At 38.2% G+C, this 19,190-nt stretch overlaps 2 protein-coding genes across 7 annotated transcripts in view; one reads left to right on the forward strand and one right to left on the reverse strand.

The window, feature by feature from the left end:
* The window catches only part of CERT1 (ceramide transporter 1), a 75,489-nt gene extending 66,220 nt beyond the window's left edge, over nucleotides 1-9,269 (reverse strand). For both annotated transcript variants that reach the window (XM_014887624.2, XM_014887544.2), the window contains exons 1-2: nucleotides 8,979-9,269; nucleotides 5,467-5,601 (exon numbers count right to left, since the gene is read on the reverse strand). In XM_014887624.2, the coding sequence (XP_014743110.1) occupies nucleotides 5,467-5,601; nucleotides 8,979-9,074 (231 nt within the window). In that variant the 5' untranslated portion in view covers nucleotides 9,075-9,269. The remainder of the gene's footprint in view (nucleotides 1-5,466; nucleotides 5,602-8,978) is intronic.
* Nucleotides 9,270-9,546: 277 nt separating this feature from the next.
* Nucleotides 9,547-19,190, forward strand: part of POLK (DNA polymerase kappa) — a 33,631-nt gene continuing 23,987 nt past the window's right edge. For 2 of the 5 annotated variants that reach the window (XM_088156568.1, XM_088156571.1), the window contains exon 1: nucleotides 9,547-9,684. The gene's annotated coding sequence lies outside the window, so the exon portion shown is untranslated. Of the gene's footprint in view, nucleotides 9,685-9,874; nucleotides 10,013-15,693; nucleotides 15,785-16,552; nucleotides 16,645-19,190 lie in introns of those variants that run through there. The other 3 variants (XM_088156567.1, XM_088156570.1, XM_088156569.1) reach the window with 2 other exon arrangements.

A 19,190-nucleotide genomic window follows, 5' to 3' on the forward strand; every position in this document is an offset into this window, starting at 1 on the left:
AGGCGTACACAAATTTGTACAGAGGATGTGAATGCAAAAATCAATTGTCCAAGAGAATCTTGAATTTCAAGCAACTTCCACATGCCACACCAGCAGCAGCCAGTGTCATTATCTCCCAGGCATTACCTTTGTTTCCTTTCCTCCCTATCCTGTTGCTCTTTGGCATTTTCCTCTCTGGCAAATATCACCTCAGGCCTTTCACATATGAGTAAGTATTTCTAACCACATTCGCCTCTACTTAGAATATCCATTTCCCATTTAGCCAAAAATCTCCCACTAGTCTAGATTTAACTACCTGATTGAGACACACACCAAAGCCTACAGTACTGATTGACACATCTTAAATAAACCCTGACCTAGTTAGGGCTTGTATTATAAGTCTGAGTTTACTCATATAATTTTTTTAGTAGCAACTAAGGCTGAGAAGGCACTTTATCAAATTACAGAAAATTAATTATTCAATTAAATGCCCATCACGTCATGCTACACCAGATTGTTTTCCAGCCTCAGACAGTTGGAAACGATATTTTCCCAAGCAATTAGCAAGTACTATACTACAAATTTACTGCTAGCGTTTCTGCCCAGGGCATGGACTTATGGCTTAGCTTTTAAAATAAAAACTTCCAGAAACTAAAACCTTAGTTTTAGTTCCCATTCAACTTAACTAGCAACAAACTCAAGGAAACCTAACAGTAGATACAAAGTGCAATTACAACATTCTTTTATCATAAGCAAGTATGTTAGCAAGATTGATTTTGATGCAGTAGAAAAAAAGTAAATCCAACCTTTATTTCTTCTATAACACTTCTATACAGTACCAAATCCACTGAGCTCAAAAGAATGTTAGATTTCACTCTGCATAGAGAGTAAAGGAAACACATCAATATACTGTTAATGTCAAGAGGAATTTTTGAAAGTCTGTTTTGCAAGATACGGTTCTTCATGCTACTAAGAACATTTCTCTAGCACTGACTTCCCCTTTAACCAAAAATACAGTCTTTATTACAGAACTTAGATTTGTAGGGTTTGACATTTCCGTGAAAAAACTCATAGGAAAGTTCTGCATGTGTTTTAGTTGATGAACACATAAAGCATTTTCTGTTAATTTGCCAATCTATTTTTTAATATGTCAATCTGTACTTCTCACAAGTGCCCAACAGTGGTCAGTTATCACTCTATAAATAAAACAAGAATATACTACTAGAGTGAGGAAAGGCGGCTGTTCAACTATCCATATCTTTTAAAAGTGGACTTTTTTTACTTTTAGTGGTTGATTACTGGATACAAACATGTCAGTCTCTCTTAATAGAGACTGACCAGGCAAAACCCCCTAGAATTCATCACATAAGCACTTGGCTATTTAGAATTCTATAAAGAGATTTGAAAATCTATTAACATAAATTCCTGCCATGATTATATTAGTGTTGGCCTTCCTCTTAGACTGCCTGAAACAATACCATACAGCATACCATATTTTTCTTGATTTACCATCATGCTGTGACTACATGAATCAGTGCAAGTCACTCTGTACAACAGTGGTGATGGCACTATAGGAACAGACATAGCAGTCAAAGCAAAGACAGTTCAAGCTTATGGACGAGATTGCCTGAAAGCTGGACTTCCAGATCTACAGGGCATTTTCTTTTTGGTCTTTTAATAACACATCCTAGAACCTCCAACACCAAAACCATGCCCCAGGGATCCACACTTACAGGACTGCCATGAACATCCATTCTTAACGTCATACACAGAATCCCGCACTGGAAATTTGACTTCAAGAATGAAAGAACTACAAAGCTTTAAAATAAAGAAGGGTATCCTTAATAAAGACCAGCTGGCACTGACTACCATCAGCAGCAGTAATTTAGTATGCTCAGACTAGATTAATACAACAAAGCTTAAGTTTGCCCATATATGACCTTTTTATAATATGCACAATTTCATCTCATCCACTGACCACATAGCAGAACTTTCATCTTCAGTTTCAGCCTCCAACCTGTTATAAACCAATTAAATACCTTCGAGGTGTCTTACGTGGACAAAAGCAAGTCAGTCAGCATCATATATTGACTTTCATCATCCTTCCCCAAACTTAATTCATATGGCTAGCTCATTATTTGATGTAATCCAGTCACTATACCATAAATATTCATCCTTTGTTCCCCTATTCCGGAGAAATCAGCTCTTTTCAGTAGTCCAACCAGATCCCATATTTTTAGTTCAATGAAAGACTACTGTCACACAGCCATACCTGTTCTGGACATATGACAATATAATTCTGCACTTGAAACACTCAAAAAAGCTATGCTAATAAGCATGAATTTAACTTGCATTCTTTCATCAAATAAAGGGAAGAGATTACAAAATACCCCTGTAAAATTATCTATCAATCCCTACCCAGTGCAATACAAATGATAAAAGAAGAGCAGAAGCAACTGTGGGCTTCTGCATATAACATTCATGTCTCAATTAATACTACAACTTAAAACTAGATTTCATCACTGAAAGTACAGTAAGACTACTCAGCAACAGCAACTTTCCAAATTCATGCTTATATTTTAGCAAAATGTGGTAATTCTATAGTAACAGAAAAATTAATTATGCACGGAAAATCATTACATTCCCCATTGGATTCAAAAATGTGTACCTAATCCAAGTGCCTAAAAGAAAGCTTTATGAAAATCCAGTACCCTTTCCTATAAAGGAACATTACAGTCATGAACACCATCTCATACTACAGAAAACTTTACTGAAATACAACAGATTAAGATAGAAGTAGTTAATACATCTGATTCTGGATCAGTAAGATCAAGGGAAACTGAACTTACAATAAGTTTGTTGAAAAATACTAAAGATTAAGATCTTAACTACATCAAAACGGTGCAGCTGAACATTATGCCAATAAGAAACTTGACATCCCCTCCTTACCAAATTAATGACAAGTCATTCAGTAAACAGTAAGTTCCACTGACAGCAAAGTGATACTGACAGTTTTCACACATTATCATTTCAACACTTATTTTATCAGCTATTGGTGTTTTCCTATGCATTAAAACACATGCTGGAAAGCTTATTGTTACTGAAGACATTACAAAGACACAGAAGTAAAGATCAACTATGTACCTCAGGAAGAACATCTCATCTTGAACATTTATCTTTGAGCATAAGCTATTTTTGATTGAAAACATAAATTAAAAAAAAAGAAAATATTCAATTTGGTACTAAACAACTATCAAACCAGAAGCATTGATGCTAAAACTCTGGCTTAAAAGTATAACCTCTGAAAAACAAAGAATAATTACAAGACAGTTTCCAAAGTATATTTCTATATCCTAGATACATGAAATGATCCAATAGTATTCCTCAACTTCTACAATGACCACAACAATAATTTTAATTGCAGCTAGATATAACTAACTGGAACTTATTCACTTTCAGGGATACCATCTATCAACTGAACTGTCAAATCCCATTCAGAAAGCAAAAGCCTGAACAAAAACTGACCTAAAATATCCGATTAACCTTTAGAACTGTTATGCTTTTAATTCTTTCTCCATGTATTCAGGAAGTTCAAGAACTTAAAAAGAGATGCTTCAATTCAACTCTAAGTTACTGGATCTAACAGATGTCAGAGAGAAAAAGAAAAAAGTTATCTGTCAGAAGTTCCAGTGTTTCATACATCCCAGTCTGAATACATGCTTGCCAGTTTCCCTTTGTAAAGTGCCACGTACCAAAACATTCCAGCAGCAATGGCGGTATCACTATAACCTCTCCCTCCACCACCACAGCTGGAATTCAGGCTGCTCAGATGCGCCGTACAGCATGGCTGCAGATGCCCTTTGGCTACATCCTTGCCAGTACCTTCCTGTCTCTGCCTGGTTGGCGTGCTTAGCTCTTGCCTCTTCAGAGATTTTTGGAAACTCTCATCATAGGCTCAACAGACTGCCATAGATACACCTCAGTGAGAACTCCTAGAGATTGTTGTCTACAATAAATTCCTGATTAAGCCGCATCTTGAGGAAGTTTTAGAAGTGGGAACAGTTTAAAAAAATAGTTTAAATACATTACATGATCTGCTTAAATTTTTAGATGGCTACAATATTTACCAGACATCTAAATGTAAAAACTCCTTTTCTTCACAAGCTTTTGTCTAAAATAAATCCAGGTGATATAATCAATCCAGTCTTTTGGTTTTTTTCCCAAACCAAGAGGTGTTGAATAAAATTCTATTTGTAAGGGCTTTATAAGTAAGGAAGAATACATCTCCTTCCTTGTCCTTAATTGAATCAATAATTAATAATTGAAAAAACTCCATGTATTTGGTGGAATAAGAACATACATGCTAAGATTTAACACTACTACTTCAGGAATTTGTGTGCTATGTGAAAGTCCAGCTATTTTTACTCTAAATCATATAACTGGACAGACTATTTAATGGTATTGCAGAAAGACTACAGCATGCTTTTTGACAACCATTAGTCATTATGTGTATTGGAATTCTGAAAGCCAAAAGAGCAGATTTTTTTCTTTATCTTCTAAGGCCAATTAATCTTCCTAAGATTTCATGGAGTCATAAAGGTTGGGGAAAAAAACTCTAATGTTATCAAGTCCAGCCATTAACCAGCACCACCCTGTTTACCATTAAACCATGCCATCAAGTGCCAGATCCACACTCTTTCTGACACTTGCAGGGATGGTAACTCCACCAGTACTCTGGGCATCCTGTTTTAATATTTTACAGCCCCATCTATGAAGCATTTTTACTGTGTAATCTAAACCTCCCTTGAGACAACCTGAGGGTATTTACTCTCATCCTTCCACTTCCAACCTGGAAATACAACTTGCTACAACCTCCTTTCAGGTACTTGTAGAGGGCAATAAGGTCCCTCCTCAGCCTCCTCTTCACCAGGCTAAGCAACCCCAGCCCCCTCAGCTGCTTCTCCTAACACTTTTACTCATTCATATATAGGCTCTTTATTCTTACCAGTCTATTCTAGATCTTCTTCTAGCATTTGAACAAAAACAGCAACTCACTAACTTGTTAAGAGAAAGAAGCACAGAGAAGAACATTTTCTTTTGGAAACCTACAGAGCTGTCTTCAGAAAGTCAAAACCACCACCTTATTTCTAGAGCAAAGATTGTGAAGGATGGGTACCTCCTCTGGGAAGTTGGTCTGGGGTCTTATACTGATCCATGAAAAAAACCTTGCAGCCTTCAAAGGCAGAGAGTCCATCCACCCACAAAACCCTCCAATGTAAGAAATGAAAAGTTGCCTGCCAAAGCCACAAATTAGAAGAATTTTTTTCGCATTAGAAACTCCTTGCCCTGCTCCACAGTGTTCGACTGATGCCACTGTCATAAGCAGATGACCTAAAATAATTAAAACTACTTTACATGTTTGCTTTCAACACACAAATATATAGCACCTCAAAACATGAATGATGGCAACAATAAATTTGTACTTACTGTAATCTCAGCCTTGCTCAGACAGATAGAGCCTCTACAGCCATACTCTGTTTCATCTTCAGACTTGTAATAACTGAGTGTGCTGCTTTTCAGAACTACCCATCGATCCTGCCACCCATGAATGTAGTTGGTCCACTGTAAAAAAATTTTCCAGAGATCAGCCAATGGAAAGACAACAATAAAAGAAGAATGATGGATATTTTCTAGGCTTTTGAGCAGCCAAAGAGAAAGGCAACTTATTTTTACAAGTTCTTCCCAAATGAGAACTTTTTTCTGCTCAGAGCTCCTAGAAGAATTTTACAAACTCCAAAAGCAACAAAAAAAGCAGTTGTTTTGAAGGGTCAATACGACAACAGATGCCTGGACTTCAACTGAACTGCCAAGGCCAGTTATAGTAGAGGCAATAAACATACTGATAATATAAACTGAGGAAAACAGGGTAGGGGGAAAAAAAAACCCAAACATTAATGACTACGGTGAGTTTAGGCACCTGATTTAAAATCTGGAGCTAGGCCAAAAGACTTAGGCAGAACACAGAATAATTTATTTAATATAAAATATTATATAAAGTTCTCCTCATATAAATACAAACATGCCATTATCCCACAGCACAGTAAATAATTATTGTATTGCCTAGAGGACTCCATGCTTTATTCATTTAATATTGCCCATAGATACTGCTTTAGGTTTTAATTCTAAATACTTTCACTAAGAAGATACTTGGTTACAGCACACAATCATATTTTTTGCTATTCAGATTTTTCTAAGGACTCCATATTCATACACTGAATAAAACCAATATTCCAAGAACAAATTCTGGATTAATTCTAGAGAGATCTAGTAAGAAATGACCAAAAGTTCTGACTACTATTCTTATACTTGCAACACCTTTCTGACTGCACTTGGTAGAATCACATGAATTTCATAGAATCATCTGACACTGATAAAAAAAATCAGGACTATCCTATAATTCTGACAATACAGTAATCCTTATTAATTCATCATAGTGGAATTGTTACAAATTTGACAAAAATAGAAACAAGACCATTGAAACTAATCTTATCATGCAAGCATTTTTTTGATTTTGACAAATGCAAAAATTTTTCCTTTTATGAAAAACTCGGGTTAACATTTAAGTCTATTCATCATTCATCATTTTGTAATCTAAAAAAGGAGGGGGAAAAGTCCACTAACAGTCTCATTCCCACTTCATAGTACATACATTAGTTAACACGTATTCCATAATTACATGTTAACTAGTACTAAGATGATCATGTCTAAGGAAAAAAATTGTAACTGAGAAATTCTTAACAATTTTCAAATGTCAGCAAGACCTTGATTTGCTCTTCAAATATAAAGCCCTTTCTCACTTCTTAATACATCTAATTGCTAAATACAGCATTACTTAAAGAAAGCCTCAAGTGTGCTTAGTGCATGAAGTGGTAGCACAAGCGGTCATAGAGGTGTATTATTTCCTGCCTTCCTCTTTTCCTATCTCTCACATTCCCAGCTCCTCCCAGGATGTGAAAGGCAGAGTCCAAAGTTATCTTGCAGGGGGAAAAAAAAGCATGGAAAAGCACCTTTCCTTCTCTGAAAAAGTTAAAAGAAACATTTATAGCAGTGAATCTTGCATCTGCTGTTGCAATCAAAGCTTGCTGTTGCAATTCAAATGTCTCGTGAATTAAGAGGCTCCTTAAAGTATACTTGGGTAGGCACGAGGTTTTGCGAGAGAAAAGACCAGTGCTTTTCCAAGCATCTAGATTTTCTGCTTCCTGAAAGCCTCTTCCATTGAAGTTCTTTCTTTGTATCCACCTTAAAATCATTAGCAGGAAATACAATGGAAAAAGCCTAGAGTTTCAAAACTTTTCAAAAGACCAGCAGGATATACTTCTAACAAGTTTCTCTTACAAACTACTCCATTTCCTTCATAGCTTTTCTCTTTACTGAAGGGCAGAACTAATAAAACTACTATGTACACAGTGAACTGCAGCCTACTTCTACGATTTTAGAACTATACACAGTAAGTTATTAAAAATTGATATTTCCTTAAGTAGAAAGTTCAGTATGCTACCATTCTATTTTAATTATTTTACCTCAATAATTACTGAGGTATCAACTAACAAAAGGTAACCTTAACCCTCAAACATATTCATTGTGACAGGTTTCGCCAAACTTGACTATTCAGATTAAATTCCAAGTTCTCATGGGAAAGACAGTCTCTGCTACACTCAGCATAATCATCCAGAAAAGTAAAATGTTAGCACATACCTCAACTAGAATGTCTGAAGCTATGGCTTCACCTGCTACACCACTGAGAAACAGCACCTAGACTTTGTATTTAGTTTGCTAACACAAAAATTAATTACATCCCACTTCTCTCCTAATGACAGAAGCATCTTACCTAGGGAAAACTTCGCTGTGAACAAATGCAAACAAAACAGCAAAAGTACACCAAACAAAAATCTCTCACTGTAACTGCTCTAACACCATCTCACACTCATCCCATCTTTCCCCCACCCACTGTTAGATAAGATCTTAAAAATGAAAGCAGAGATCCTTCTCTTCTCGTGACCGTTCCTCCTGTCTCTGGGGTTAGAAACTTTTTCAGGCTGGAAGGAGTTCACAAAGTCCCTCACAACAGTGTGAACTCAGTTATGGCTGTTTTCTGCGCATTCAGGGCAGTGTAAGATCTCTGTATACCGTGCCTCCTACGTTGGCATGTGCCTAGCCTTATCGCGTAGGACAGGAAAAAAATTCAAAACATAATGCTTTAATCTTACAGATATTTCAACGCTATTCTGAATATACTTTCTGTAATAAAAAAAATAAAATATCCGTATAAAAACTAAGTAATTCAATAATCTACTCCAAAGTACTTCTGAGAATAAAATTTCCCAGTATAAACCGACACATGCTCGCAAGTCACCTTATTTTCAGTGATAAAGGAGAAAATAACTATGTTTATTTTTAAAAGGGCCATTTTTTAAAATAGCCATTTGCCTCTTCCGCTCCTCCCGTTTTCTCTTGCCGCAGGAGTATTTCATTGCCGTGTTTTGATACTTGCACTCCAAGCCGTGCCTGCTCCCGAGGCGACACGACCGGCTGCAGATGCCTCCGGGAGCTCCCGGGCAGCCGCGACACCGAGGCCCGGCGCCGCTCCGGCCGGACCCGAGGCGCGGGGGAGACGCCCTCCCGGCGCGGCCGCCGGAGCCCCGCGGCGTGCGGCCGGCGGCTCGGGGGGCGGCGGAGACGGCGGCTCTGCTCGAGGAAAGGCTTCCCCCGGCCGCGGGGGGCGGCGGGGCTGAGGGAGGGGGCGCCTGGCGCCGCCGCGGCTCTGCCTGGCAGCGGCTCCGCCGTCAGGTGGCGGTGCCCCGGCCGTGCCAGCGCCGCCCGCGGAGCCGCCCGGCCCCCCCGCCGCCGGGCCCCTCGGCCCGAGCCCCCGGGGCGGTCGAGGTTGACAGCGAGGAGGATGGGGTGCGGCAGGGCGCAGGAATGGGGCAGAGACGGCTTACCTTGCTGAGCACCCCGCAGAGCTCAACAGGCAGTCCGAGCTCGGTCTCGGGGTCCTCCTCGGAGCCGGAGGAATTCCAGCTCTGATTGTCCGACATGGAGATCGGAGCCGCAGCCACCGCCGAGCTGGGAAAGGGCCGGAGCGGCCCCCGCCCACAGCAGCCTTCTTCTGCCGAAGGGACCGGAGCGCCCGGCTCTACTCGAGCGGGTGCCGCCACTTAGCGCCGCCCGCCCCTGCCAGCGACCGGCCGGCAACCAGGCTCGCAGCCCCGGGATCCCCTCGCCGCGGCCCCGCAGACCCCGCCCGCGGCCAGAGCCACAACACCGGGACAGTGAGGGGAGGAGGGGCGAGCGCGCGTCCGCCTGCCAGGCACCCGCTCAGCGCGCTCCCGCCACCGCCGCCATTTTAGGTGAGGCGGGCGCTCTATGCCACCATCCACGAGCACCCCGCCCCGCCGCGGCGCCCCGCGGGAGTTGTAGTCCTGCCCTGCGCGACCTTGTGTCCGGGCGCCATTATCCCTCGCGCTTGCCGCAGGACGTGCTGGGAGATGTAGTCTCACTTCGGTGGCGCACGGCCGCCATCTTGGTTTCGTCGTTCTCGTGGCGGCCCCAGCGGGTCTCGCTTCACTGGCCCCGGGTGAGAGGAACTCCGCTACCAAGGGCGACGGTGCTGCCCGGGGCAATGGTTGCTTTGTCTTTTGTGCAGAGGTATTTGCTTTATCTTTAGCGAGGCGAAACGTCTCTCTGGCTCTGCTTGCTTTCAAGGGCGAGAAGATGTAGTCTCTCTTCCTCGCCTCAAAGCTGCGGGACTCGAGGGAAGGGGGAAAGCTTGAGGGGAGTGATCGCCAAACTTTTCCATAAACAAAGATGGTGGAGCGGCGGGAAGGGGCGGGATATGCTGCCGGCTCCGGCTGAAACGAGAGGGGAGGGCTGGCCGTCCGGACCCGTCCGGGTTCTGCTTCCTCGGCGGTGCCCAAAGGCGCGGGGTGGGCAGGGCCGGCAGAGTGATGGATCGGCGCTCGGCTTCGGCTGCCAGGTACTACATGTGTCCTGTCTTCAATTTATCAAACTGCTTGCGTAGTTTAGGGAACGAAACGGTGACTTTTTTCTTCAGACTTAGTCTGATATACGTGTTTTCGTCGATATTTATGGGCAGAGGTATGTTCGTAGAATGGAAAAAAATCCACCCTATTGCACCTGTCACTTAACGGTTTGTGAACAGCGGATATAGTGGTTTGGGAAAGACTTAAGGTTTGTACTACCTCAGATGAGTTTCTCAGATCTCTTTTTCCTGATTCCTTGAGCGGGGGAAAAGTGTGTTAAAGGTTGAGGAAATTTCGGGTTGGGAATATACGCTTCTGTTATTGTTGCAAGAGCAATGCTGCACAATTCTGTTTTCTCTGACTTCTTCCTTATGACAAATCATTGTGTAATTTTCCCGTGCTAGGCTGTTTGAAAGTTTCCATTGAGCGTTTTTTTTTTTTATTGAAAGAGCATTGATACATCTACTTACACGCATTCTCTATATATAGCAGTTAAAAGTTAAATAATATTCATACCTGCTCAAAGTCTCAGATATAGAGATATTTACAATGAATGCAGAACTGAGGATGATTCAAAAGGCAGCATCATTCTCCTTAACTATTAGAAATAAAAAATAGTCATAAACATCTTAATATTGGTATAATCACTGCAATGTACAGGAAAAAACTTTTACAGAAGTCTACTCTGGATGCTACTTTAGATAACTTACTAATATATAAAATATTGCCAAAAGCCAGTGTTCTTTGATTCACTACATATTTGGGAAGAAACCAAGTGCATTTTTTTCTCCTTAGTGTCAGTTTCAATATACTATATTTGTCAATCAAGCTTTGTAAGTATTGATATGTATGAGAATAATTTATCGTTTTTCTCTGCAATATGTTTTTGAAGTTAGTTGGCATTATCTGTAAAGCCAGTTGTGTTTGCCCAGTCAAATTTTGAATGAACTTCTTTTCAGGAGCAGGAGCTGAAGAGACATGTCTGAGCAAGTCCTTTTAGCAGTGGCAGTGGCGTGTATACCGATATTCCCTGTCATGCTTTTGATCTGAAACTATTCACTTAGTTACAGAGGAAGCTTGGTTTTTCTTTTCCCCCCTCCAGAACATTGAATCAATCAAGTGTTACAAACTAAAAATGCGTTGGGTAGAAGTTTTTTCAGGTTGTTCAATAAACATATCCATCCTTTTTAGAGAGAGTATTTGTTTTGTTTATTAATTGTGGCTAGCGTTTTACAAACTTTAAATGAAAAAATATTGACTGCTAAAAGGTTTGCCTTTTCAGCTTTTCATAGAAGGCATTGGCTGTGCTAGGTAATAGGTTTTTGTTGACATCTGCCGCATCCTCCTAATGTATCTTATTTTTCAATACAGTGTCACCAGTTTATGTTCTTCCAAAAGCTGTATTGCAATTGTGAATACCTTATGTAAACTACCTCCTCTTTCCAATGTTCTGACCGTTTAATAAAAATGTAGCATACTGTCTGTTACTCTTAATGAGATAAGGCCATACCTTTACCAGCAAGCTTGGGGTGTGGTGAGAGTAGATTTCTAAAGGAAAGATTTAGTGCTGAGGACTTGAAGTTCTTCTTACACACCTTTTGAAAGGTGTTTTTTCAGAGTACAGCAGTTTGATCAATGTAGGGTACCTACATTAACAATTGTTGTTTAGCAGGTATGCTCTGGAAGAGCAGTCTTCCAGTTTTGTATAGTTTGAAAAGAATAAGGTTTGCCTGTGCCAAGACCAATCTAGGATGTAAAGCAAAGCATAGTAAATGTAGAAAATCATACTGGTATCCAGTTGCACTAGCTCCTCACTAGCCTTTTCTATACCTTTTCTACTGAACCTTTATTTTGTGCCTCATTGCTGTTTGTTCTTTCATAGCAAGTGCCCCTGTACTCGGTCTGTATCCCTTCTAGTGTCTTAGGGATTGCAAGAAGTTTGCAGATTACGGTTTTAAGTGGAAATAAGTCATCACCTTTTTGTGAACAGCAGAACAGATAGTGTTCTGCATTGCTGATATACTACTTGTAGTGAAAAAGTGGGGAGCATTGAGTTTTACCTCCTGGGATGTTTGTCATAATAAGCACTGCCAATTGGTAACTATAAATACCTTTATTTTTTTCTTCTCCCCTTTTATATATCTTTTTTTTTTCACTGCCAAAACTTCTATTTTAGGGTTCATTTTATGTTATTAAAACAGAATCTCCATCACTTTCTAGTGTGTTCATCCTTACCATTATGTTTGTTCTGAAATTTATGACTATTTTCCTTAGGAGAATCTTTAAGGAGCTCTGTTACACCACAGCGTATTGCCTAACAACATAGGCTCAGAAATATTAATGATTCTGACACTTTATTCTAACAGAATTTTGCTCTCTCTGGATCACTCTATTAGGCTTTTATTTCTAAGTAAAAAAATTTAAAATAAACCATATATGAATCTGTTGGCACTAAACATGTCTGTAGAAGCCAGGTTGCAGATAACTACACTACCTCTGGTGTAGTTTTTACTGAGAAGTCTTCAGTGCCTTCATTATTTTCTTTATGGGTTAAACTGCTAAAGCCTTTGTTTTCAGTAATCTAGAAGTGCAAGGAAAACCTAGTTGAAGACTTGAGATAAATCTTTGTAAAGGTCCTTTAAAGTACTGAACAGAAGCAGAAGATACCATGGTTCTTTGCCCTTCAAATAAACTTAGTTGTTCTAAAGGCATGAGGATTTTTTGACAGAGAAACTGAAAGCAGAATTTAGAACAGAGTTGCATTGCATCTTGCCTACAGAAAATTGATAGGGAATGGGAATTCCGCTTGTTTTACTTGTGTCACTCTTCAGATAAGCAAAGAATTATTCAGTTTGGTAAATGGCACAAAACATTTTCACATTTATTTTTGAACATTGTCAGAAGCAGTCTATTAACTGTTTACTTTCAGTGTGAATTATCTGAAGTTTAAAAGGATGGATTTGTCTGTAATTTGTTACATCTTAAAGTCAATGAGTATACAGAAGATATAATTCTAGGACGTTGTTTTTTCAGGGCTAATTCCAGGTGCTTGTATGGATCTCTGTTTTTGTAAAATGCTGAGTCAGCTGCTATTTTAAAAGTAGTCTCATTTCATGTATGTCAGCTTGAGTGCTGGAGTTTTCACTTTCATGAATTCTAGCTCAATTTTCTGTTCAGTACTAATTTATCATGTGCTCTGGCTTATTACATTTGTAAAAATACTACATCTTTATTGCAGGATTCTTTTTTCTAAGGAACTTGTTAGTGTTATATTTTGAGAGAGAGAGAATAGTGAAACTGTAGTTTCGAACATTCTAGCTGGGAATCTATGTGGCTAACACCATGTGTGTTGAATGTATACGTATTAAATGCTGACAACACTGTTGTGCAGTTCCTTCTGCCAGTTCTTTTCCTGTAAATCACTACAGGATTAGAATTGACAGTAGTCTTCTCAGGGCTATTCAGAAACCACGCCTCTAGTAAAAATCAAACCCCATGTGACTTAAGAGGAACTGAGCAGATAGTTAGAAGGACAGTCTGATGTGCTTCCTTGAACATGTCTTTGGTGAAGATTTGCCTGCTGAGAGAGAGACTTCAGAGCAACTGATACTTAAGTCATTATCAGAGGAACATGGTTTCACAGGAAATGAGAGTTAAAGAGTTTGCTAAATTTGATCCAGTCAGCCAGAATGTTTCCTTGCCAAATGAATATTTACAGAAGATAGGTGCACTTCTTTCTTGGAAGTATGCAATATGCATACTTTGTATACATATTTATTCTCACAGGCATATGGTGAGATTCTTGGGATTGTCCTATGCAAGACCAGGAGCTAGACTTCAATGCTCATTGTGGGTTCCTTCCAATTCAGGATATTTTAGGATTAATATAATGTTACAGCTTTGGGATAACTTCATTATCCAAATAATGGATAAATCAAGTAATAGGAAATAAAAATCACTGCTGGAGTTCGCAGTGTGACCTTTGAAATAGCAGAAATGTTGAGAATACTCTAGAAGGGTTGAATATTCCTAGTTTGTTGAATGTATGTTTGTTATTGTCTTAGAAATTTAAGAAATAAAGCAATACATTTGTGAGAAGCCTATTGTTCAAAGGGCCGAACTACAGGTACATGATTTTCTTTACCAAAGTGGGTTAGATGGGTTTTGTTATAAAACAGTGCATGTATTATGTGCCCAGCATGGCTGAATATACTTCTCTGCAGTGAGTAGAATAAGAGGTATAGTACCTGGCTACGAGTTCAATCTAAATTAGCAATTGAAGTAAAACCCAAATGTTGTCCATTAAAAATGCTTATTTCAACGAGTTCTGGCCTTATTGGGAAGGTCTCATGTAGTCTCTCTTATTTATTACATGTGGTATTGTTTCAGTAATACCCAGAAGCTTTGTTTTGAGGTGGCTTCCAGCTGTAGTTATTTCCAGTGCAAAGGAAGCATTTAAAAGGTTGGGAATGACAGTTACTCTTGGATCAGTCTGCACGGCTTTTTTGTTCTGGTCAGTGCTTGGCAAAAAGTAATGAAGTAGATAAATTATTTCATGCATACTTGTGAAGTATAGTCTTTGGTACAAGTGAATTTCTCTTACAGAGTATCCCCATTCACTTATAGCAGAGTGCAACAGCTCTCCACATCTCTTGTCAAAACAATTTTCCTTAGGTTGGTTGGTTTTATTTTATGGTTTGTGATGCCACTTTGTAGTTGGTTTGTCTGTTTGTTTTTAAAGACTTGATTTCTTATACTTTTATTCAGTATGTGTATAATTTTATATATGGTGTCTTTGGTGTATATTTTATATTTTACATTTACATAAACCAAAAGGTTTTGCAAATAGGTGAATGTGAATTGTCCTGTTTGAGATGTAGAATAGTAGCTGCCTGTTGGTTTAAGGACTTTGGTATAAGGACTTGTTTACAATGCTAGGCTGAATTCCATGTCAATACAGAAGAAAGTTACTGCCAAAGAACGCTTATTAGTAACCTTTTTTCTTGGAAGCATTCTCACTAGGAAAACGTACTTATCCAGCTTGCTTATTTTATTCATGTTGCTTGTTTTGGCTGGTGAGGTTTTTGATTGGCTTGGTTGTTTATTATGGTAAGGTGATGGTGCAGCAAAGTTTTTGATGTAACTGAAATTGGGTTTTTTAAGTCTTGAACTACAGAATTGCCCTTTTACTGAAGATATAACAGAGCTGGATTATTTAATATCTGGCTTTTGAGGATCTGTTGAATGCTTGTGAAATGTTCTAGAAGTTTCATATTATTCACCACTATCTTCTACATGGATGTGATTATCTTAATGGTTTTAAGGAAGAAATTTTTCCACCTGCACTTGCAGTGAGTGCTCCATACTTCAGTAGATTTTGATAATGGGTCACTTATGGGTTAAATTATCCTAAGAAAACTAAAAGCACGGGATATTTGAAAGGAAGTTTTTTTCTGTCTTTTTCTTCTCTCTGGTATTTTTGGTATAGTCCTAACTTTAGTGGCATGTAACTTTTGGACATAGAGATCTGTACTACACCATAGGGTTTTAGCCAAAACTCTGAAGAGTGATTCTTTGTGGTCAAAACTGGACGACATATTAACTTTGTAATTGTTTGTTGTCTTTTCAGTGCTTTTACAGAACTATTAACGCCTTGACCTTGTCATGGAAATGATGGATGATGTTGGTTTTCTTCTGATGTAGCCTATGTAATGACAGGATTCCAGAAGCTATTGCTTTATCCATTCTCTACATGTGTAAATCAAGTTAGGTTTTACAATTTTGCTTTGTTCTTGCTGAAGTTATAATGGCAGGGTTTAAATAAAGGAATTCTGAAATATTTTAATCGAGAGAAAATAGGAAGTTTATTTTGGGCTCTCAGTATAGTAAATGATGTATCAGATTTTGATGCAATGTTATTGGAGGCTCTATATATTTTACAGAAATTAAGAAATATATTTAATTTAGATCCTTGTTTTAGCCATCTTGAAGATAATAATTAAAAGATCACTTGGGAAAGTATTGCTATTTGCAACATTTATTTCAATTTTTTTTTGCATATCATGAAGACTGACTTAGGACAATTAGGGTGTAAGACAGTCCTTTATGTCTGTACTATATGTTTTGATTCCTTTGTTAAGTTTTTGAGCTCTGGGCTAAGTAGACAATTGTGTCTCTTAGTAACTCCTTTGCACCTCACATTGTCATGAGCATCTGTGATAGCAAAGATATCAGAATTTGTTTTATTTATGAGGATAGGTACACAACTTACATGCATTAAACAATAACTCAGTATGCAAATAAATTATTTTTCAAGCTTTCCCGTACTGTTGTCATTTTCCAGTCTTAATAGTTCTTCCATGTTGTTAACATAGTCAACAAAAGACAAATTGTTAACATACTTTGCAAATGTTAATAATGTACATAATAACACTACACTCACTGAACTGAATATTCTTAGAAATAGTTTGTATCTTTTTCATTATTTTGTTACATGGAAACTGTAATATAAAGGCATTTAACTTTTTACACAGTATACGGAATTTCTGTTGCTGGAATTGGAGGATTTTTAATGAAGACAAGTTGGAGGAGTGGTACAGGATCAAATACAAGCCATTTCCTTTAGGTTGGTTCAATAAGCTGTTAAAAAAATGCTAAATTTTAATGACGGTAGAGACATTTGAAATTAAATTATTGGTCTAATTTTATTGCTGTTTCAATTCTCTTGACACATTCAAATACTATATAACTGTTTTGCTAGTTCAGTTTAGTTTCTGTGCCTGATTGTAGAAGAGCTTGATTACGGTTTAATTAGTGATCTTTCCCACTTGTAGGCATCCCAGCTTACTCATAAAACGTTCTACACAGTAATGGTATTTTGTGGTTCTTCTCAACGTTTTTATTTGATAGTTTGCTTTGCATTAACTGTTGAGTTTCACTGCCAAAGTCTTTACCTTTAGAAGCCCTTCCCTAGCAATTGGAAAATTATCTCCTTCCACTTACATATGATTTTCCTGCTTCTCCAGTCACAGGAAGAATAGGATAGTGTATTATTTTAGACTGTCTTCACAGACTCCTCTGGTTTCACACCGTGCTTGCTCAGTACGATAGTGAGAGAGATGTCCTGTCATTAGAGGAAGCAGCTTGGTGTCACAACAGCTTCTTGAGGTAACAGCGTGTCAAAAGTACGTCATTCTGTGTAGACTGTTTTCATTAGATTCTAGTCATCACCCACTTTTTCCAAATTTTTTTAGCAAAACGATTGTCACCACAAGTTCAGTGTTTTCCCTAGCCTAATTGAAACAGTTACTATGTTTCTACATTAACATTTTGTTCACATTTTGCACAGTTTAAAACTCTGCTGCTTCTCTGTTGCATTTAAATATTTTCTTTTTCACTTACGGCAAATGAGTACTGGTTTTATCTGACAGTAGTATATCAGTTGTCTTATTGTAGCTATTGTGATTAATTTCAATATGTTAAATATTTTATGGATTTTTTTTCCGGACCTATTCATTTGAAACCAAGATAATGTTCAGGCTCTCTTCATATTAAGCAGCTGGAAATTGTATCACCTGTTATTCATGTTTTCCTTTCTGTACACTTGTAATCTCTGGTGTAGAACTAATGTGATGTCCTTAGATAAATACTTTCCTCTTAATTTCTGCTAAGATATTTATACCTTTTCTCATCTGAGACTGACAATATACTTTGTTCCACACAATAAGCTCAAAAGATAAAATACACCAGATGATCACCATTTATGAGACTGTATATAGACAATTATTTTTTCCATCACTTTGATTAGCATGGTATTGTTTGGTTGTTAGATACATAACAATGAGATAGAGAAGACTTTCTTTTGACTAACTTAAATTAGCTTTTAAAGCCTCTGCTATTAGCTGAGCCTTTAAGAGTGCTTTGAATGAGGAAGGGGAAAGATTAGTACATGCTTGGGAGAGAGACACTTTCAGGAATAAGGAACAGCTGAAAACATTTTGAAAATACTAGAATAAGAAATGGAAGCAAGTTTGTGTTAATTCCTGTTTCTTGAAGGCAATGAGTGATAAAAGAAGCAGGGAGAATAGTGGAGGAATATTGACTTAAATTAAAGTATTCCTCGGAAATGATGCCCATTACATACCAGAGATTGCCATGGAATTACTGGGAAGCTAACAATGAAATTACCAGGAGCTAATTCATACAGGAGTGTTTTTGAGCATGAGATGAAATTTGTAATGTTGTTTGGGATGCTGTGCTTTATCCTTTGATTGAAATCTAGCAAACCTGTTCTGGTAAATATGTATATTAACTGTAAGAGATTGCCCTGCTGTAGCTGGAAAATTTACGAAGATGTTCAGCATTGTAGTCTTTTATTTGATAAATACACATAAGAATTATGAAGCCACTCCTATTCCCAGAAGCTCAAGTGCTCTTGCAGGATTAAGAGAAGAGAGTTCTGATTTCTATATCAACTTACGTTCTTTGTAATACAACTCACTGTGTATAAACACAGCATTATGCAACTGATCTTCCAATTTTCAGCAGACACCATAAATAATAATGTGGGTTAATAGCAACTGATTAAAATTTGGATATTTTTGGTGGAACTTCTTTTGTAAACATGGCTTTCTTTAATTTCTTTGTTTAAGTTGGCTAGTATGTTTCAGTAGAAGAGCTTCAGGAAAAGATGAACATTGCCATCATTAATTTTAAAAGTTACTCACATGGTTCTTTGGTAACAAAATTCACCTCTAAATGCAAAAATACATAATGGCCTTCTTGTGTTTGTTTGTTAATGAGGCCACTAAAGTCCTGGCATGGGAAAGTGGCATTTAAAGGAAAAATGACCCACTACTAGATTTGTGTATTTTGTGAATAAGAAAGCTGGTGTATTTACCTAAAATGGTGGGGCTTCTCCAAATAGGAAGGGTTCCTGTCACAGGGAGCGGTGTAAAGTTGAGGAGTGCATGTCCATTCTGCATGACAGTAAAACTGTCATGAGTCGCTTATGAATAGGTGACTTGGGGTAGAATTGTTTCTGTGTGCTTTTTCAGTAATAAGTACATGTTAAATAATTTATGTCATTAGCACACTTGGACTTTTTAGCAGAACCTGTTGCAGTATGACAAGGGGTAATGATTTTAAACTGAAGAGTATTGGTATAGATTA

This window comes from Sturnus vulgaris, chromosome Z (assembly GCF_052056855.1).
Source record: "Sturnus vulgaris isolate bStuVul1 chromosome Z, bStuVul1.hap1, whole genome shotgun sequence".
NCBI classification, from domain to species: domain Eukaryota; kingdom Metazoa; phylum Chordata; class Aves; order Passeriformes; family Sturnidae; genus Sturnus; species Sturnus vulgaris.